Source organism: Macrobrachium nipponense, chromosome 24, assembly GCF_015104395.2.
Source record: "Macrobrachium nipponense isolate FS-2020 chromosome 24, ASM1510439v2, whole genome shotgun sequence".
NCBI classification, from domain to species: Eukaryota; Metazoa; Arthropoda; class Malacostraca; order Decapoda; family Palaemonidae; genus Macrobrachium; species Macrobrachium nipponense.
Window position 1 is genome coordinate 18,142,063 of NC_061091.1, and position 23,071 is coordinate 18,165,133.

At 37.3% G+C, this 23,071-nt stretch overlaps 1 protein-coding gene across 1 annotated transcript in view; it reads right to left on the reverse strand.

Annotated features, from left to right (window-relative positions):
* The window catches only part of LOC135205492 (ubiquitin carboxyl-terminal hydrolase 32-like), a gene marked incomplete in the record, with an annotated part of 352,787 nt that overhangs the window by 121,987 nt on the left and 207,729 nt on the right, over positions 1-23,071 (reverse strand). Inside the window, 4 exon segments of the mRNA XM_064236209.1 lie at positions 3,497-3,662; positions 5,533-5,711; positions 8,554-8,698; positions 9,493-9,633. Of these exon segments, the coding sequence (XP_064092279.1) occupies positions 3,497-3,662; positions 5,533-5,711; positions 8,554-8,698; positions 9,493-9,633 (631 nt within the window).

Sequence of the window (23,071 nt, forward strand, 5' to 3'; positions counted from 1 at the left end):
TAGGCAAGATGCTTTTTTGTCCAACTGGAGCCTGAGTCACAACAGAAAATGTTGAGCAGCCACCACAGGTCCTAAGAAGAGTGTCCAAGGATTTATGGGCAACATCCTGAAACGCCTATGACACAATATTGTTCTCCCTAAACAGGAGTGTCATGGCAATCTCCCTGACTTCTTCAGCTCTTGCTTGGACTTGAGGGAGGTCTCACTTGCTGGATAACCAGTGCATATGCTTGATCATCTCAGAGGCCAGAGAGATATGGTTTTCTTTGACATTTCCTTCTTGTGTCTTCCTGCACAATCAGAACTGCCCATACTTTTTAGATAGCACCCCACAGCTTGCATTGGACATGAGAGGATTTTGTTTAGATCATGAGGTCTCTAAGGAAGGGGATAAAAAATTCTCAAATCTCGTCAGATCCTGATGAAACTTGAAAATAGGACAAAGAGCATGGATAACTATGGTCACATATTACATCTGATGTCCGCTTCTCCTTTAGGCCCAGGGCACATAGGCTGTCCATACGCACAAAACACTTCTCGTGAGGGCAGACTTCTATTATTCTCTAAAAACAGTAATCCAATGGAAAATTTTAAAAATAAAAATAAGACACTTCGAAGCAAACTTCACCTATCCATCACACACACATTCAGTCACAAAAAACAGATCAGCAGCAGAGATGTCTGCTCTCTCTCTGGCAGCCAAAGGAAAAGTGAGAGAAAAAGTGTGTGTGTGTAGTGGGCACCTCACTCCTCACCTATATGCCATTAATTAACAAACCTGATGTCTTAACAATAGGATAATCTTCTAGCGCCAGCTGGAAACCAGTTAAAAACAATTAAAGACTGAAAAGCAAGGAATCTGTGGCATCTGGCAACTCATGTGTATGCGAAGTGGATGTTAAGCCCCGTACACACTATGCATCATGATGCTCGCAGTGTTAGATGGATGTGTTGAAAAACGGCTTTTTCAACACAAAGCAGCATCATTGTGTTGTTGGGGCCGAGCCATTTCATTGCGCAGCTCAGTGATGCACCAACGTTCAAAGGGGGAGGATGTCCACTCACCACCACCCGCCAAACCCCTTGGGAGGACAAGGACTAACACTACATTTTATTGAATTACTGAATGAACATCCATCTGTTTGGAACATCAAATGCAAGCATTACCAGATGAGAAACATCAGGAGTGCAAGCTTGGAAACCATAAAATCAGAGTTATCGAGTTTTGTAAACTGTACATTGCGGAATGAAGACATTACTAAAAAGCTGCACACCCTGAAGACACAATTCTACAGGGAAAATGTCTGCAATCAAAGCATCACAGAAGTCTGGAGCTCCGAAGTTATGGTGTTTTGATGAGCTGCATTTCCTGTAATAAAAAATTATTTGTGTACTTTGTACCTTATATTTGAACCTTACTTTCAAATAATCCTCCCTAAGGACATTATAGATGGCTTCACAGGTTTTGGGGATGATTAGACCGAGGCTCTGTTTTGAAATCCTGGTTGATTATTGGAGGCTTGCATACGATCCTCCAGCTGCAAGAACGAGCTCCTGGTGATATGCTGTCTCGAAAGCTGGTGTCCTGCTTACAAATATATGGTTCAATTTTTTTCCAACAATTTATAGAATGCAAGGATTGGCATTCTTGTGTATTTTCAAAGACTGTTGGATTTTCGACTTGTTGCTCCAAAAATATTTCATAGAAGCTTCCCTTCAGAGGTCGCCGAGAAAGCCATTGCTTACACCACAAGGTTCTACATTTCTTCCTCAAAAGTTTCTTTTTTGCCGCACACAGAGCAACTACACCCCACAGTAGTCTCCTGGCAAAGTACATCATTGGCAGACATCCTGCTGTTGAAAGCTGTACTGCGAGAACAAGTGAGCAGTGTTGCATTGGCCACTAATAATTTTTTTCAACACCACTACTGCATCACGTAGCTGATACATGATGGCATAGTGTGAACCATGCTTTAGTCACCGACCAGGCTTGGAACCTTGTGACACATCAGTCTTTCTTCCAACCCAGGATATGAGAGGGGTAGCTAGAGGTGGACAGTTAACATTAAGACCTCAGGTTTGTTAGCTATGAAAAATACAAACTGATTGAAAAATTTGTCATTTGTTCATACACAAAACAAAATTTCGGTCTTAACAATAGGATAGACTTATACTTGGAGGGAGGTACAAGTACCCTGAAACAGCTGGGTGTTCAGCCCACCTGACCACCCTTCCTAGAAGATCGAGTTCTAAAGAAGGGGGTCTGATCCCGTGAGAGAATAGATAAACAGGTATCTAAAAACTCAACCCTCTGTGATTAAAAACAATGAGACATGTCCAGATTCATTGCATTCGTGGAAGGTAAAAAGAACTCTGTCTGTTCAAGCAACAAACCACATAGGCCACAGGGATTTGTTACCACCACTACTCTCTCCCCTTGTTAGAGAGAGGAGTATGTGGTACTGAGAAGTAGATTTATTTATTGCATAGGAACAAACCAAATCACTGCAACCAGTATTGCTGCCACATTCACCTGTATCAGACCAGTTCCAGCTTATGACATGTTATATTTTTCAACCTGCCTGCTAGAAGAAGAAAGGATAAAAGAGAAAGGAGACCAGTCATCTCCCACACAATCATCTTAGGTAAGATACCAACTGTCTCGCTGAGGGCACTGGATGAGCTACATAACTTGATGGGCAGCCACCACTGGACCCAAGGAAAAAAAAAAAAGTGTCCAAGGACCTGTGGAGAACGTCCTTCAGGAAAAGGAAGTGAACATGGTCTGCTGAAGCCAGGAACCAGCACTAAAACCCTGTGAACAGACAAGTTCTTCTTAATTGCCAGAGAGGAACTCATTCCTCTGATGCCATATGCTCAAGCCTGCACAGACTCTGACAGAATTGTCTGGTGAGGAGTATGCCTGCTTAATCACCTCACACAGCCAGAATTTGGAAATTTCCATTATGGACCGGCCGGTGCTAACAAAGTTTATGACACCTAGGCCTTAGGCAGAGAATCTTTTAGATAGCAGGACAGAGTTCTGACAGGACAAGGCAAAAACTCCTACGGATCACTGTCCACCAATTCATTCAGGAGAAGAATGAAAATGAGACAAATGTGCCATCATGAACCAAGGAATTTTGAGTCTTACCTACGAATTCCGGGACAAATTTGAAGGCCATAGATCTCTAACCCCTGGTGCCTTTAATGTCATAACATGGACCATGAACCTCACCCCCTCTCTTCGAGAAGGCCAAGAGTCGGAATGACGACTGACGTAGTGATTTGGGTAGCAGCACACACCCGAATGACTTAGGTCAGCCGTTAGCAAGCCAAACTACCAACCTTATGAATTGACAATCTACTCTCCACAAAATGTTTTTGGTTTTTGGAGCTTTTTGGTTTTTAGAATTTCAGATAAAAGATTGTACCTGCTAAAAAATAAATGGCTTCCTTATATGAATTTAGGAAAAAATCTTCAGTGCTAACATACCTTGCCTAGACTGTATTCTCATCATTCGAGTTGAAGCTATCTGACTCATTTCTTCTGGCCATGTTAAGTCTTTATTTCTAACTTCAATTAAAATCTGAGCCATATCAGCAACACACGCATCTTCCAGGGTAGTATCTTCCTCTTCTAAAAGGATCATACCAGCAGGCTGAAAGTAATAGTCTTGAGTGAACCAAAACAATTATCCATGAGCTTCAACACTAAGCATTCACAGAAAGCTAATTATCTCTGGATCTCACAACATATTGTACATGATCTGACCAACCACTTCTTAGCCTTGGGAGAAAGAAAAAACTCCCTTTTTTTGTTTCCAACCAATGATCCTTCTCTTGCCCAGTTACTAAGGCTCTGCACATAAGACACCAGGAAATTTGGAGCACATATATTTAAAATATTGAATATAATTTTAAAAGCACATAAAGCCTGATGCACTATAAAGTATATAAAAATTTGAAGACTCATTTTCAGATACATCTACTGTACACGTCATATTATGATGATCTTTTAGAGTACAGGCAGCCCCTGGTTATCGGCAGGGTTCTATTTCTGGGGGCTTGAAGGTAACCAAAAATTGCCACTAACCGAAATTAAAGTCTACGGGTGCTGCATTTAACCTTACCGTGTCCTAGACTGGGAAACAACGTCTTTGAAAGAGTCACAGCCAGATATTTTACCCTGATGCGTAATAACTCTTTAATAAAAATGTGGAATCTAATTTGTCTGTTTTCCTATGGTCTGCCCGGTAGTTCTACAAATTTTTAATGCAAGATTCGATGAACTTACTGATAAACCTTGGCCTACAGAGAGAGAAAATGAAAAAGTCACCTTTTTCAGAATGCTTGATGATGTCAATTTTCATCTCCACTGATATCTTCTTCCTCTCTTGGTGGCACTTCGTAATTTCTTTTTTTCCATCTCTTTATTTATCCTATCTTCTAGTTAAATAAGTTAATAAAGTTAAAGAGAATGATAAACATATCGTTAGTAGTGCTCTAATAATTGCTTAAACATGTATAGCCATAAACAACTGAACAAAAACAGTTTGTAACAAACAACTGAATCAGATAACAACAGTTTTTTTGTTTGCATTTCACCCATCGTACAATAGTAAAAAAATTACCGTAGTTATTGTATAAAAGATGTTAAGTAGAATAGGACTAATATACTTTTGCATTATACCTTTATTTGCTACAGAGGCAATATCAGCTAAATATCTGCTAGATTTATTCTGCAGTTGTAGCTGAAGCTGAGAAAACAATGTTCATGCTGCTAACAATTATAAATTATTGTGCATCAGCAACATGGATAAAACTCGATCGTAAATGATAGTGGAGAAAAAAGTATTTTAATAAGAAATACTGGGCACAAGATACATTTTACATACTGTTGTCTTCACGTCAATTAAAGATAAATACGTAAAGCTTTTATCATGATGAAATACGATGAAAACAGCAATCGGAATCTGTTAATTTTTTTACACAAAAATCATGCTCCTGATGCCATCGTTAACAAAAAAAATAATTAAACTTAGTATTTAAGTCATATTTTGACTTAAAAAACACTTTGAGTAATGAAAAATAACCTTGTTCCATATAAACAGTCTCTAGAAATTTATTTACTCTAACCAGAACCAAGAAAATCGCTCTGAATCGAGTTAAATACAGTGCAACAAGCTTACTTTCGCCATAAGCTAATTTTTCCAAACCAAAACATTGATTGCTTTGTCTGCATTTTATAACGTACAGTGAAGTAAAGCATAACTTTTTAAAAGATTCATAGAAAAGATGCGCATTCATTATGTTTGCATTTTATGAGGGCCTCACGGCACTTAAGTTGCCAATAACCAGATAACAGCGCTGTAAACCCCCATTAAGAATGTGTGTATTCGACAAGTGCCATAAACCTAAAATGCCGATAACCAATCCTGCTGATAACTGGAGGCTGCCTGTGTGGACATTTTTAGCTATTAAATAACAGTATAGTAAAACCAATTAAGCCAAAAACTGATTCACCCTCACCTCATCTCGAACACACCAAAGCCTCATGTCCTCTATTCTTAACCGCAACTTGGCTGCAAGGTACTCGTACACCTGCCGGAGGGTTGCTAAACGACTAAACGCAGCAAGGTATGCTAGGTATCTTTTCGGTGATGATGTACTCGAGTTTGGTAATGATGTGACATAATAAGGAGCTGAATCTGTTGGGAAAATCAGAATTAAAGTTAAAATATATACAAAAAATAATTTTTTCAATAAATAATTCCTATCACTGTACTTCAAATCAATAAAAGCTATGTTCAATTTTCAAACAAGTCTTTATTACATTTTGAATTTTTCAATCAATGCTGGGTTTGAAGGCCAGACAACTTTCAGTAACTAAACAAAATTGCAGATTAAAGAGAAAATGTCAAGTATCTTAGCCCTCTTACACCAAAGCCCTAAAAATCAAAACCTCTCCTGTATGCCAAAGCCGGTTTGGAGTGAGCGCGGAAGCGGAAAAAATAATTTTTTCAAAAAATCACAACGCACTTAGTTTTAAAGATTAAGAATTCATTTTTGGCTCCTTTTTTTTCATTGCCTGGAGTTTAGTATGCAACCATCAGAAATGAAAAATAATATCATTATCATATGTAAATAATGCGATATATGGTAGCGAAAAAAAAAATTCATACATAATTGTATTCAAATCACGCTGTGCAAAAAACGGTCAAAGCTAACGAGTTACTTTTTTTTTCGTTGTATTGTACACTAAATTGCAATCATTTTGATATATATTACATTGTAAAACAATAAAAGCAACACCGGAAAAATATTATCACAAAATGATGTACGAATTCGTAACGCGCGGACGTAAAAAAATGTTTTTTTCAAAAATTCACTGTAAATCTAAATATTGTTCTAGAGAATTCCAATTTGTTTCAAAATTAAGACAAATGATTGAATATTATGATACTGTAAGAGTTTTAGATTAGAATTGCAGATTTCGACCATTTCGGACGAGTTAAAGTTACCGAATGTCAAAATTTTTATATATATATATTTTTTATATGCACATATTTCGGAGATGGGAAAAGAAAGCTACAACCTTCAATTATTTTTTATTGTATTTTTCATGAATTTGCGCACATTTTGATATATGAAACTCTATAAAAAGGCTAATATGAAAAGGAGCAAATATTAGGATAATGTGATGTACGCATTTCGGAGACTTGCGGCCGCGAATCGGCGCGCGGAGGGAAGTTAAATATATTTTTCAAAAATTCACCATAAATCACAATATTGTTCTAGAGACTTCAAATTTGTTTAAAAATGAAGATAAATAACTGAATATTACTAGGCCATAAATAGAGTTTTAAAAAGGGGCTTACAATTGTGCGTTTTTTCAACTATTTCGGTACAGTCAAATTTGACCGAATGTGGTTTTTTTTTCTATTTATTGTGATTTATATGCAAATATTTCGAAAAAAGAGAAAAGCTACAACCTTCAATCATTTTTAGTTGTATTCTACATGAAATTTCGCACATTTTCATAAATAAAACTTTATGTAACAGCTAATTTTAATTGGTGCAAACATTTCGACAATCGCACAAAAAAAATTCTGATTTTTTCGGAAGTTACCGCGCGGACGTAAGGAAAATGTTTTGGTTTTTTTTCATAAATTCACCATAAATCGAAATATTGTGCTAGAGACTTCCAAGTCATTGGAAAATGAAGGTAAATGATTGAATATTACTAGAATATAAGAGTTTTAGCTTACAATTGCGTTTTTCGACCATTTTGGTCGAGTCAAAGTTGACTGAAAGTTGAAATTTTTGCACTTAACGTTATTTATATGAAAATATTTCAAAACTGATAAAAGCTACAACCATGGGTTGTTTTTAGTTGTATTGTGCATGAAATTGCGCACATTTCCATATATAAAACTTTATGTAACAGCAAATTTAAAATGGTTGCAAAACATTTAGGACAAATCGCACCGAAAAAATTTATCGGAAGTTACCGCGCGAACGTAAGGAAAATTTTTTTTCATAAATTCACCATAAATCGAAATATTGTGCTAGAGACGTCCAATTTGTTGCAAAATGAAGGCAAATGATTGAATATTACTAAAATATAAGTTTTAGTTTTTAGCTTATTCAATTGCGTTTCTTAACCATTTCGGTAGAGTCAAAGTGACCGAAGGTTGAAATTTTTGCACTTATCGTTATTTATATGAAAATATTTCAAAACTGATAAAAGCTACAATCAGGAGTATTTTTTTTTTTTACATAAAATTGCACACACTTTTCAAATATAATACTTCATGTAAAGGATAATTTAAAATGGTGCAAAAATTATGTCAGACAAAATAATTTTTGAGATGTGTCACTGATACTTTTTAGTGCGATAAGAAAGAAATTCGCGCTTGCGCGCCTGCGTAGCGATTGTAAACAAAACAACGCCTTGATCCGTGAACTCCCAGCATCCCTCAAGGTGCGTGATTCAAAAGTTTTCGGCTGGTAGGCCTACAAGTATTTTTCCGCGAATTTTTAAAAAAACTTTTTTGAGTCGACGTATGATACGTCCATTTGGCATACGGGAGACATTTTGACTCGACGTTTAATACGTCCATTCAGTGTAAGAGGGTTAGTTGAATGATTCTCCTCATAATCTAAACTGCAGCTAAGAAAACAATTATTCCATCAAAATGAAGTCCTTTCATGGAATTCATTTTTGCAAAGGACACCATGTCTAAGCATGAACTATCCCAAGGAAGAGGGATACCAAACAGGAATATCAAATTGCCACTTTTGGTCTTCTCGCCAACCCATACTTGACAACAATAAAAATGTACAACAGACTCAAAAAACACTTGAGGACAGAAAGAAAGGGTATCTTTGAAAGTTTGGCAATAAATTATATATTCCCAATTTGCCAGGTTAGTTATTTCAACTTCTGAATCTGCTGACAATTGTTTTGGTAACTCTTCTGCCTGACAAAAATAAAGTTTTAAGTAAAGTATTTAGAAAAGACTATTACAAGAAGTTCTTAGTTCTTACTCAAAGCAGCAGCACCATAGCCACCAACAACCCCAACCCACGAGTTATTGGGCGTTCTAGTCTGCTGCTGCACATGACGAAATAATCGTAGTGTAAGAGGATACAATTCTAACTCGACTTCACCACTGGACCGACCATGAATCACCTGTAAGAAAAAACAACACAGCAACGCATAATTAATGAAAAATCACTGTAATATTACTGGAATACTTGAACACAACTTAAACTAATATAAGTTTAAGCCTACACTAAAATTGCTTTCATTTTTATCATATATTAACCAAACATTTGTTACGAAAACTAACAAAATTTAAAAAGATCCCAAAGAGTATTCCAGCTCACTCTATATTAACCAGCAAAGTGAGATGCTATTCTTCTATAAGGCTTCATTAAAGGCAGATGTGCTCCTCAGGATTGCAACCTCCTCCTGCCAGTGTTGCAATGCACCATTCATTAGTTTCAATTTGCACACTTTTCTCATCTGATTCATCTTGAAGTGTTGTATTTTATTTGTGTGACTTTTATCACTTTTTGTCTTCTGGTCAGTGGCAAGTTTGCCACCAATGTGTTAAACTGGGTATATTTGCTTATAAGTTTTCTGTTTCACTGTTTTCACCGCATGTTTCCTTTTCCCTGTTTGGCAAATTCATTAATTATGATTTAAAAGTAACTCCTCACTCCGAGATGAATGTAAGCACAGAGGAATGACACCCTGCCATGCAGGCTGAAGGAGCATGAGCTTGGCATGCACAGTATGACTTGCCTTCTTTCAAGGTCTATGAGTTTTTTTTAAACAGTAAGCAATGGTTTAATACAAATTTAACATCTTGCCTACGAGATGCAGTGGAGATATTTGAGATGTGGCGATTGTGGAAAAAAAAAAAAGTGCAGAAAGGTACTTGAATGAATACATTCTTAAAAACCATCTAGTAACAATACCTGTCTTGGTAGAGCTGGAGCACCCCCATACCACTGTTGTAAAGCTTTCCAGAGAGAGTCAGGAACTAATACGAAATCTCTACCCTGAACTAAGGGTATGTTTCGCTTTAATCGGCCACCTTCACCCGTCAGCAATGTTACCTGAAAGAAAAAGCAGAATTTCGTTTCATAAATATGCACAGACACAAAAATATAAACTTTCATAATAGAATTTATTATTTGGATACTTACCTACTTTTAAAGTTAGCTTATATGGCTGCTCCTATAGATGACTTGGCATTCAAACACAAAATCGAATGACTGCCTGGATGATTGTCTATTACAAATATTCTCTACTAGGTCTGTTTTGAATGTTTTAGCTCTTGTCAGAATTCTTCTTGACAGCCCACTAAGTTGGGGGGAGGCTGGGTTGGGTCTACTTTAACAGTAGGTAGTATCCAAATAATAAATTTTATGAAAATTTATATTATTTGGAATGATAGTTAGCTGATCCCCTCATTGAGAAGAGGATGGTGGGTAATGCATCTAGACAACTGAGCTAAAGGTTTCTTGCATGAAACCCAAAATATTCTTACCTTATCTAGAATCCTTTCTGGATCTTACTACTGCGAAAGGTTGGATTCCATTGAGGGAGCAAGGCTCTCATACGTATGTAGCAAAGAACAGTCTTGCGGAGAAAACTACTTCAATTCAGCCAGAATGAAACAGAGGCAGCGTGAAGGGACCTTATGCCTGGGTCCAAAAGCCCTATAAAACAGCAGTCACTAAAAATAAACACCTTCACGATATAACGGTACACTCATATACATTATATGTGCCGTCATGCTCCCCAAAATTTTTAAAGCTTGCATTTAAAACAAAGAACCCAAAAGTTCCTCTTTCTTTGGCTAAGAAGACTTTACCCGGACTAAGGGCTTCACTGTTTTCAAACACAATTTTGCATATGTAAGGTAGTGAGCAACAACACCAAACTGCACTTCTACTGTGCTGCATTAAACCCATCCTCAAGCAACAAACTACTACAGTAGTGCCTCAGGTTACGTAATTAATCCGTTCCGAAGTGGCCTTCGTAATTTGATTGTTTCGTATCTAGAACTACGTTTTACATGTAAATTTCCTAATTCGTTCCAAGCCCTACAAAACATCACAGTAAATTTTATAATAAAGCTAAATTGACCAATAAACAATGAAAAACAACAATTTGGACCATTCAATACTTAACCTAACCGTTACTGTACCTGTAAGTTAAGTGTATTAGGGTACAGGGTACAAGAAATAGTGAGTATATGTACGTACATATGTAGTAAAATGTGGAACCTTACCTTTCGAGTGAGGTGATGTCCGAAAGTGGCCACAGAGGGGGAGAACAAACGGCAGAAGACATGAACACTTAACTTTACGAAACGCATTAAAAAATGGCAGAAAACACTGGCACTAAACTTTACGAAACACATTAACAAATGGCAGAAAACATTAACACTTCTTGATTATCACCATCTTTGCCTCCATAGAAAACATCCTCTTCTTTCCGTGAACTTCTGCAACATTCTTGGGATCCATGGCTAATAACGTAAGTAATTAAGTTCACACACAACACGATAAAGTAACTTACAGTACAACGAAAGCGAAATCACTAACACAAATTTACGATAACAACAAAATATATGTGAATGAACGAATTCCAGAGATGTTTACGATAATGCTGCCGCAAAAAATGGTCAAGGAACGCCTTTACATAGAGGAATGATGGGACAGATGCTGACCAATAGGAGAGCAGGATCTTACGGCAGTGACTAGCATCAGGAACCAATGGGAGAGCGGAAGGATGGTGGCGAGTCTACTGAGTTGGCGGCGCGCCAGTTTTAAAATTGTTCTCGGCGGCCCGGGCAAATATTGGACTTTACCCTTTCGCAACCTGAATTGTTTTCGTATACAGAAGGAAAAAAATCTTCGTCTTTGCTTTCGTAACCTGAATTTTTCGTATGTAGGGACTTTTGTATGTAGAGGTTCCACTGTATTATCAAACTAAATGAAGTAGCAACATCTCTCATATTATGAATATTTACCTTCAATTAAGGTAAAAGGTATGGAGCTAGTTCTCAAGCACTAGCCTAAACAAATACATCACAGAGAACTTCGTATTCTTTGACTAAGACATTCTAGGTTTCTAAAATAGAAAAACACAAGGTTCACTTTACCTCTTTCAGGCTTAACCTTTGACAAAGATATCTAGGTTTTCTCAAACCATGAAACAAAAGGTTAACTTTGCCTCTTCCAAGCTTAATACTTGATAAAGGCTTACTGGCCTCTTCCAAGCTCAACACTTGACACACTTCTGTGTTTTCTAAAACTGCTAAACAAAAGGTTAACTTTGCTTTCTCCAAGCTTAACCTTTGACAAAGTTATTCTAGGTTTCTAAAAATCACATACATATTTTCACCCTTAAAAATTATTTAATCATGTATCTCATGAATCATATGAGTTCATTTTTTGAAACCAAATTACAATAGGCTAACCTCTTTTCCTCCTCTTTATCGATGCCCTTTTCTAGTTAGGCTAACCCCATTTCCTCCATCTCTTTATCTATCCCATCTAGTCAAGTTTTAAAAAGTTAAAGAGAATGCTAAAAGTGTTGTTAGTAATGTTATACTTATTGTGTAGACGCATACAGCCAGAAACAGCTGATTTGCTATGAACAACCAAATCCGATAACAACAGTGGTTTTGCTTGCATTTCAACCATTGTACGACAGTAAAAACTTACCATAGTTATGTTACAAATGACTTTAAATAGAATAAGACTGATATATTCTTACATTACTATATCCCTATTCGCTATGGAGAAAAGATTGGCAAGGGCATATACTACTGCTAATTCAGCTGCAAGCTGTAGCTGATGCTAAGTAAAGAATGTTCATCTGCTAACGACTATTATCATGCATCAGCAATATGGATGTAACTCCTGCAAACTTTGGTATATTACCATCAAACTCGACTGTAAACTAAATCTGCGAAATGTGTTTTAATCAAAACAACTTGGCATGAAAGCTGTTTTCACTCTGGTAAAAGATAAAATACGTAAAGCTCATAGTATTCTGATGAAATCAAGTGAAAATATAGAAAGCAATGTAATTTTTTACACAATAAACATGCCCTCAGCACCTTCTACCAACAAACAAATGTAACTAAATTTTATTCACAGCGATACGTATTCAAGTGATATTTCAACTTGAAAACACTTCATATAATGTAAAATAACCTTGTTCCATATCAATAGAGTAATCTATAAATTCATTTACGCTAACTAAAAGCAAGAAAGTTGCTCTGATTTGACTTTAATACAGCAAAATAAACTTAGCCCACAATTGCCCTCAGCTGATTTCCAAACCAAAACATTGATTGCTATTTTTGTATTTTATAATACAATACTAGTAATATGAATCTACATACAATATTATTGGATGCAGTGAAGTAAACCATAACTTTTCAAAAGATCCATGGCAAAGATGCATATTCATTATGCTTGTATTTTATCATGCGATACTAATATGTGAATATTACATACTCTAATTTTATATACTGTGTATGATGCAACGCCCTTAAAATTAGCTCCAAAATTAGGTCTTCATTAGTTGCATGATATACGAGTACAGTAGAGCCTAGGATCTCGACGCTAATTCGTTCCAAAAGGAGCGTCGAAATTCGATTATTTTGAGATCTGAATCAAGTTTTCCCATAAGAAATAACTGAAAATGGATTAATCCGTTCTTGACCAACAGTTATTACCCTACCCTTGCCTTTTTATACAATACATTACATGTAAAATACAGCTAACTAAGTTCAGTGTTAAATAAATATCATATTAAACTTATATGTATACTTTTAAATGTATAATATACTGTATAAAAGAAAACTGGTCTACGTCCAACTGATTGTTGACCGAGAGCGCCATAGGCTACCTCAGTAACTATGCAAGTAGACTGTAGTGTAGTGGGTAAGCACAAAACGTGTTGCTAACATAATAAAACATTGAAAAGCATGTCTAATTATTACAGTGAATTAATAAACTATTAAAATTAAACCCAATTTATATTTGTTGTCAAGAATTTACGAAAAATTGCCTACATTAAGTCGGCAGGATGTGGCATGAAAGGATGTACCATAGCACAGCCCTGATGGCTTACAGCAGGACTATGGTAGTAAACAAACCATATCGTCGATATAAACCTATAAACGTTTACGTTCAGTATTACAGTCGACTGTAATACTGTATACAAAATCACTTTAAAACTATCTTTTAGTTAAATTTTATGATATAACGATTTACTAACGGTTTTGTTTCCATAAAATACCCTTATAAAACAGGGGCGTCTTCTACAATGGCAAATTTTTGTCTAATATCAGTGTTGGTTTCAAGGTTATTGGACTAAGAAAAATAATTTTGGTACATGGTAAATATATACACATTTAAGTAAAAGAATCTTCTTAATTTCTATAATTACTATACCATTACGTTACGTACCAGCATCTCGAGTTTAATATCAGGCTAACCTCTTTACGAGGACACTTACAAAACTAAACATACAGATTGCGTTCATTACCGCGCACACGTTACATATGTAAACTGATGTCATTACCAAATCTCGTACGTAAACATTGACGTATTTTTATAGTAGACACAAAAGAATAGTCATAATTTCTGTAACTACTACGTATACCATAGCGGCTTCTCTGATTTAAACTAAGGCTAACCTCTTCTTCACCAGCAAGCTTAACAAAGCTTAAAGATTGCGTTAGCTACCGAACCGCACACACGTTACGTGGTTTCACTACCAAATCTCACGTAAACATTGACATATTTTTACAGTAAACATAAAAGAAGAGTCATCATTTCTGTAACTACTATGTATACCATAGCGACTTCTCTGAATTTTAAACTAAGGCTAACCTCTTCTTTACCAGCAAGCTTAATAAAGCTTAAAGATTGCGTTGCTACCGAACCGCACGTGTTACGTATGTAACAGTGGTTTCACTACCAAATCTCACACGTAAACATTGACTTATTTTTATAGTAGACATAAAAGAATCTCTTAATTTCTATAACTATGTACTACGTATACCATAGCGGCTTCTCTGATTTCAGTTAAGGCTAACCTTTTCTTTAACAGCAAGCTTAATAAAGCTTAAAGATTCCGTTGCTACTGAACCGCACACGTTACGTAGGTAACAGTGGTTTCACTACCAAATCTCGCACGCAAACATTGACGTATTTTTACAGTAGACATAAAAGAATCGACTTGATTTCTATAATTACTGTATACCATAGCAGCTTCTGAGTTAAGCTAAGGCTAACCTCTTCTATACCGGCAAGCTTAAAAAGCTTAAATCGCGTTGCTATCGAACCGCACGTTAAGCATGTAACAGTGTTTTCGCTACCAAATCTCACACGTAAACATTGACGTATTACAGTAGGCATAAAAGAATCGTCTTAATTACTATGCATATATATACCATAGTGGCTTCTCTGATTTAAGCTATAGCTAACATCTTATTTACCGGCAAGCTTAACAAAGCTCAAAGATTGCATTCGCTACCAAACCGCACATGTAACCTACGTATGTAACATTGCCTTCACTCCAAACCTAACACTTAAATACGTATTGCATTTGCTACTGAAATGCACGCCTCATGTGTGAGCATTGTCTTATAGGGGAGAGGATAGACGAAACTTAAGGTTTATTTTGGAGTTGGGAATGGAGGAAACATTTTGATAGAAGGAAAACATGAGATGCCATGCAAACACTTTTCCTCTTCGCCTTGTGTGAAGTGGCTGTCTTGGAACCCATCATGATAAAAGAGGTAACTGAGTATACAGTAAATACCGCTGAAAAAGCAAACGAAATGCGCACAAGGTGTGCGAGACATGTGTTTGACTGTTTGTTAACAGTAGCTGCAGACTTTAAACTATGCTGAGAGTGGCGTCACCAGTGTTACCAACGAGTTTTGCTAAATTAGTCGGTCCAAGTCAGATGTACGCTATATAGCAGGAATATATGCCAAATGTGGTGCAATTTTATGCCAGAATTATGCTATTAATTTTATGCCAGAATTATGCTATTAATCTATCATTATCTCATTTTTCTAATACATTTGAACTAAAACAACGATGTAATGGAAATTCAAAAATTTGTATATTAGGTGAAATGTTATGACGAATTGCAGTAGTATAACTATTTACTTGATGATCTTTACATGTTAGCAAACTCGAAATAAAGCACCATTTTTCTTTAACAGATCACATATGCAATTACTAGTATACGATTTGAAAAATGTGTGAAGATCACTTGCGGAAGTTATTCAACATTTTGATATCTTTACTAATAAATTAAAACTAAAAAAGGAAAACAAATAAGTCTCAACTCATGAAGAAAAACACACATTTTAATTATTACTGCATCATTATCATGCCACTGAGACACTATTTCCTTTAACAGGTCACATACACAATTAAAATACTTGAAAAATGTGAAAATTACTTCAAATATAAAATTTTTATATCAACTAAAAAATTAAAACTAAAAAAGGAAAACAAACAAACCAGTCTCTACTCAAGAAGAAAAACATACATACTTATTATTGATCATTATCATGCCACTGAACCACCATTTTTCTTTAACAGATCACATATGCAATTAATAAATACTTGAAAATCCTTTGAAAATCACTTTAGACAATTAAAATTTGATAACTTAAAAAAATAAAACTTAAAAAAGGAAAAAAAAATCAACTTTACTCATGAAGAAAAAACATTATTCACACTTTACTGATCGTTTTGTCATGCCACTGTGGGTATTTATATTCAAAGAATTTAACATTACTTAGTTGGGTTCAAACTTATTAATCAACTCATTTGTTAGTGCTGCTTTTGAGGCATTTTCACAAGGAAGATACATATATTAACTATGGCTGTGTATGAAATGGAGGAATTTTCTGCACTTTATTTAAAATTTTAGTGAAAATACATTCTAAAATTGTACTGGAACCCTAAGTATGATAGAATTTATGCTAAGCTCATATTCTTGGGTCAAATTATGGTAAAAAAACATGAAATTATGCTACATTTGGTAACACTGGATGACACCAACTAGCGGCGGCTGGCAGAAACAGTTTTGTTTACAAACATCATATGATCTGGGGGTCGGAATCTGGGTTTTTGTATGAACACCGATACAAAGTTTATTGGAAATTTAGTGGCGAAATCTGATTATGTCGAGTTCTAATACGGTCGTGAGCCGGGGCTCTACTGTATATATGGTAATTGCCTCAACAGGAGAGAGAAGTGTTTCCTCTACTTCCCCATCAAAAAAATTAAACTAGAATTCTTACAGTTCCCTGAAAAACTTAGCCCTGACATCATTCTCAACTCTAAGGCAAAAAGATTTAATAGCATTCCCTTTACAACAGCCTTAAGGAGAGTGCTACCAATAAATTTACAGGCAGTCCCCGGTTATTGGCGACTTATGGCGCCATAACGGGTCAAGTTTCAGTTAGCGGTACCACAAGGTGACAATAATAGTGTTATGGGGCCATAACATACCTAAAGAGGTGCCATTAACTGGTTATTGGCACCAATAACCGAAACTTGGCACCATAAATGCTATAAATCCCCAAGTTTAGGTTAATAGCAGTTTTCGCTTATCAACACCCCACCGAGAACGGGCCCCCCCGATAACCGGAGACTGTCTGTGCTCTATGTTCATTGCCGATAGTGCTAAATAAAAGAAGGTTACACAGCAAATATTTCAACAGAACTCATTCCAGAGACTCAAAAGAATCTGCAGATAAATTTAGACCTGCATCTAAATTCCACAGAAGAGACTGATACCAAGTATAGAAGGGGCTTCAGTCTCAACTGATTTCAACACTAAGTTCAGGTGCTGATCATCAGCCAGATCTTATAGCACATGACGCAATACTGAGGAAAGTATGGAACAATAACCTTGATAGTAAACAGCGAAAAAGTCTTACTATATCTAAGAAAACAGATAAAACTTTGATGTCTAAAAGGTTCCAGGTGTTGAAAATTCCTCTAGAATGGCACCCTAAGCAATCCACATACTGCTGCTTCTGACACAAGGCTACACGGTTGTTTTCCATTTGATAAAGGATAGAACCTATGATACCTCCACTTTGGGAGGAGAAAGTTGAGCATCTCCAAGGGTTAAGTGTGAGATGCAGAAGTTAGTGGAATGCATTGAATTATGTAGTTTGAGCCAATTTCCCCTTACTGGAAGAATATGAGACATTGCTGAGAGAGCTAGAAAGTTTGAAAATAATTTTCTCTGAGGCTACCAGGGCTCCACAAGAGTCACTGAGCAATTTTTGTACTTGAAATTTGCTCAATACTTCCTTGGAGTAGATAGTGGGGGATGGCTTAGGTGTTTGAACCAGGCCAAACTTAAAGAAACACATCCACTGCTCAAGCCTGAAGGCATTCAAAGTAGTAGTAATCGACTGATTGCTCCTGTTCATCTGCATGCTAATAAGTCTATATTTGAGTGCTCCTCTAATCCCACTGCAACTATCAAACATGTGGACGAACAGTCCCTCTGCAGCAACAGACTTGAGAGCATTATCATGTGACACATGCTTAGAAAGCTATGTAACTAGAATAATATTAGCTTGGAAACAAGAGAAGATATTGTAACCATGGTAGATTTGACAAGAGAAACATTAATCGAGGCAGATATAAGAGATTTGCCAATAGCCAAAGAAAAAAGTATGTGAAAAACGAACCAGTAAATTTTGACTGAGAAAAAGGAATAAGCTAGCATGCAAAAATTTAGAATGGGCAAAAGATGAAGAGATTGGTTAAAAAATTGACTGAGTTGACATAAAATCAGAATAAATAAAACTCACAACAGACATAATCTTTCATAAAACTTTCTATACCTATATAATTAGTCCAATTAGTGCTAACAAACTCACGCTGGGTTCTAATGATGGCAGAAGTCATATGTAGCGAAGATTACCATTTATGAAAATGAAGTTTTTATTGTAAAACTAATATTGTAATACCTACCTGAACTAGCCCTGGTCACTTACCAGCCCGAACCATCATTTATTAAAAATTTACCAAATCTTTGGTTAAAATAAACGATCAGTGTTGCCAATCTCCTGGCAAACACCCTCGTTACCTAGTTACCAGCCCACCGCTAGTAGCCCTGCCTCACGGGCCGGTCACACCTGCCCTCTCACATCAATCATAACTCAATAACTCTGTATGAGAGGGGAGGAGGGTGGGAATCATTCAGGTGTTCAGGTAGGTATTACAATATTAGTTTTACAATAAAAACTTCATATTGCAATACACCCCCTGAACACCTGAACTAGCCCGATTAACAACATTAATTTGGAGGTGGGGAATCAAATCTGCCCGGCCCTCCACTGTACTAGTTGTCAGTCAATATAATTGAGTACGCGAGTCAGTCTCAAGTTCATTTGTCACTCGTCCAAGCTAATCTCCCATGTGTGGCCTTCTAGGCCTCCCATATGTGGAGGGAAAAACTCCCTGCACCTCTACCCTAAGGTCAAAACTCACTGAGTGCGGGAGGGATACAAACCTGTTTCCTCTCAGCTGGCTATGTGCCTCACCTGAGTAGAGGAAAAACTGAAGACCTCCCATGTGGCTCTCGGCCTCCCATGTATGGAGGGAATCTGAAGACCTCCCATGTGGCTCTCGGCCCTCTCATGTATGGAGGGAATCTGAAGACTTCCCATGTGGCTCTCGGCCTCTCATGTATGGAGGGAAACTGAAGACCTCCCATGTGGCCTTAGGCCTCTCATGTACGGAGGAGACAACCATGTCCATCGGTGCGTCTGCGATGGTGTCGTCGATCGTAGTGATGTCCTCTCTTGTAGTGTTGTACCTGCCTGTCTGTACTCTGCCTGGTTTGGCAACTTGAAAAGAATACCCTCAGATAGACCTAGCATGTTCTTTCCTATCTGTCCTAATACTTAAAATCCTCTTGTGATATATCATATCATGAATACCTTATACATATTCCTAATAGTCGCTCCCTACTCTAATACTAACTCAGACAGCAAGATTGTTGGGTTTAAAAATAGAATTTAGGCCAAAGGCCGAGTGTTGGGACCTATGAGGTCAGTCAGCGCTGAAGGGAAATTGACAAAGTTTGAAAAGGTGTGAAAGGAAGAAAAAAAAAAACCTCTGTTGCACAATGAGTCCAGTGTTAGGAGAGCGTGGAAAATAGGATGAGAGAATATGGAGAGAATATGAAATCAGAAAAGTGAGAGGAGAGAGACGAGAAGAGGAGACGAGTGACGAGAGAGACGAGGAGAGAGAGAGAGAGAGGAGACACAATCGGTCTAGGGATAAAGGAGGAGAATATAAAATCAGGGAAAAGAGAGAGATAAAATAAGAGAGAGAGCGCGCGAGACGAGATAGAGGATGAGGAGAAAGAGAGAGACGAGTGAGAGGAAGAGGAGAGAGACGAGAGACGATTAGAGAGAGAAGAGAGAGAGAGAGAGAAATCGATGTCTAATATCTCCACCTCCGCAAATTGCAGCAAGTTAAAAGGGTATTATCTTAACGATAATACTCGTATAACTCCGTACAGCTATGAACAACCGAACGAGAATTTGTTGCTAATGCGATCGACTCCTATAACAACATCACTTTATTGTATTGATCAGCGTGTGACAGTAATCGAATCCGATAGCAACATCCGTTATTGTATTCATCCGCGTGCGACGGTAATTACTGTATTCATGTTATAAATGCAGCTGAAGCTAATAAGGCAAAATTACGTGCATCAGCAACCTGGACAGAAGTCGCGAGCTTTTGTATGAATTCCAACGCAGCCGTGGTAAAAGAAACTAATAACATGAAAGAGCTCATTACTGTTGTTTTCACACAGACAAAAGATTAATAACGTATATAAAGTGTAAGGTTCGTAATACCTATGAAAACAGTGAAAAACGAACGGAATCCTAAATTTAACGTCATCTAACCCGAGGGAAAAACTAGCTTCCAATGAGACGTATCAGTCAAATTTTGGTCTTAAATTACATCGTAAGACGAACAGTATGACTTCGTTCCATAAGTTAAGTATCCAGATATTCATTAATATGCTAACTAAGGACAAAAACATTAGCCGAGACCAAGTGATATGGTTGAATCTGAAGCCAAGGAGGAGACTAGCCGGCATCCTTGTCTGTCTAAACCACACCTCCTTACAATAGTGCTGTTTGACGACAAGCTAGTGTAATTGTAATTTAATTGAAAAGTAATAAAATAATATTTAAAGGTAATTAAATTAACTTTATTAGGTCTAATATTAATTTCAGTTGTCATTGTAATTTGATAATACGACTGGTAATAATTTGTAACTGTAATTGACATAAGCGCAATGTAAATACTGACGGCAATGGTCTGTTAAACGTATGAAGACGTCATACATACAAATTCCTTATATCTGACATCTGATTATATGCCCCAAGATAGATACCTCATTGACTATGTTAAATGTCAACATAGTTGAACACACGTCTCCTTTAAGACGTTTGTACAAACTTGGCATAAGTGAGAGTGTTGTTACGTTAGTCATTTTAGGCAATCAGGAGAGAATGAGATGGATACGGCGACGCAAACCCGTATTCGTCATCCGCTGATTCCAGCGTGAATGACTGCCGAGTTTAGTGTTTATACTACGCTAACATGATGATACACATAATACAATTATAACGCTTTAGTCGGACAGAATCCGATCTTCATTCTGTTCGATTACATTCATATTAATTATCCTCAGATCGGATTCTCGTTCGTTTTCAATTACACCTGTACTGAATTATCCGAAGTCAAGAATGACTTGAGCCTACAGCGTTAGCCAATATAAAAATAACTACCGATATGTTGTACAGCGAATACTTTAGGTTAGGCTAGGCTACTGAATATGCATACGATATATCATCGTGAACACTAGGCTAACCGTAGTTAATTTTATTCGATTTCTCTTCATACTGAATATCGTAAGTCAATATGCATTGAACGGAGAATTAGTTGATATTAACAATTATCGTATCGTATACGTAGAGGAAAGTAACCTTAAAGACGAAGGAGCATATCTGAAAGACCAACCCTGGCCTAAAAGCTTCTGATGCAAGGAACTCGAAGCAGGAAAAAGCCTAAAGATGCTCTAAGGACACTGTGCCTCTAAAAACTACTACTTTTAATAGAAAACCGACCCGAAGAAGCCTGCACTTCTCTTCCTAAACTAAACACTATGTAGCCTATTATTCCTACTCGTCTATATCTGACCTAAGTTTTTATCATCCTGAGAACTTACACATCGAGGGAAGGGGAATCTGCTGCCAACACTGCCTGCTCCGCGCCAGGGGGGACGGCGGATCCTGCCCTGTGGGCTTGCGGATCCCCATAACCCCCAGCACCGGTTAGGGCTGATTCTGGAACAGGCAGGGGAGCTGGAAAAGAACGATTAGTAATTTCAGTATCCCTATTGCTCGATCTATCCTCACATAATCTTGACATAAAATCGGTAACAGAGATGTCATACTCGATGTCAGCCTACTCTCAAGTCTCTTAAAGAGCACTGTCTCTAAGTCTTTATCTTGATCTACGTTAGTCTCTTCCTGCCTACACTTACTTCTTAATACGAGACCTTTCCTACGTTTGAGATACCCTAACATCTGGTCCAAAGACCACTCCTGACATTCCAAACATCTGGTCTTTACATTATATTGAACAAGCCTACAATTTACGCATAAGGAATGACTATCGTGTCATAGGGTACTCATCCTTTTCTTGCATTGTTGGCAAAGACGATACGTTGTTGAACTTCCGCTCGTCGTTTTCTGTGATGTCGTGGCCGAGGATGCAGTAGTCGTTGTCGTAGCCTGTGTTGTTTCTTCCTTTGCAGAATCAATGTCTAATGACAAGGTATTAAGAGCAATCCAACCGTAATCCAAAGGGAAGCGTAATTCGTCACCAAAATCAATCAAATCAAAGGTGCAAATGAAGGCCGGGCAAGACCAAAAAGGAGTTCGCTGTGGATACATCTGTACTCCACCGCGAACGATAAGTGATTGATGTGAGAGGGCAGGTGTGACCGGCCCGTGAGGCAGGGCTACTAGCGGTGGGCTGGTAACTAGGTAACGAGGGTGTTTGCCAGGAGATTGGCAACACTGATCGTTTATTTTAACCAAAGATTTGGTAAATTTTTAATAAATGATGGTTCGGGCTGGTAAGTGACCAGGGCTAGTTCAGGTGTTCAGGGGGTGTATTGCAATATGTTCTTTCAGCTAAAGCAAAATATGAGACTATGAGCGTGACAAAGCACAGATCCACTCACTCTAAGAACCGGCCCAGTTCCCTGGATGCAGACTCTTCCAAATGTTACAGGGCAGTCCTAGGCTTGGGCTACAGACAGGAGAGGGCACCGACACCTTACTTCTTATAAGGGAATGTGAAAATAATTGCACACTTTGGGGGTACCAAGACTAGTTCCCTAACCAATTCAGACAAATCTTGTACTGACCAA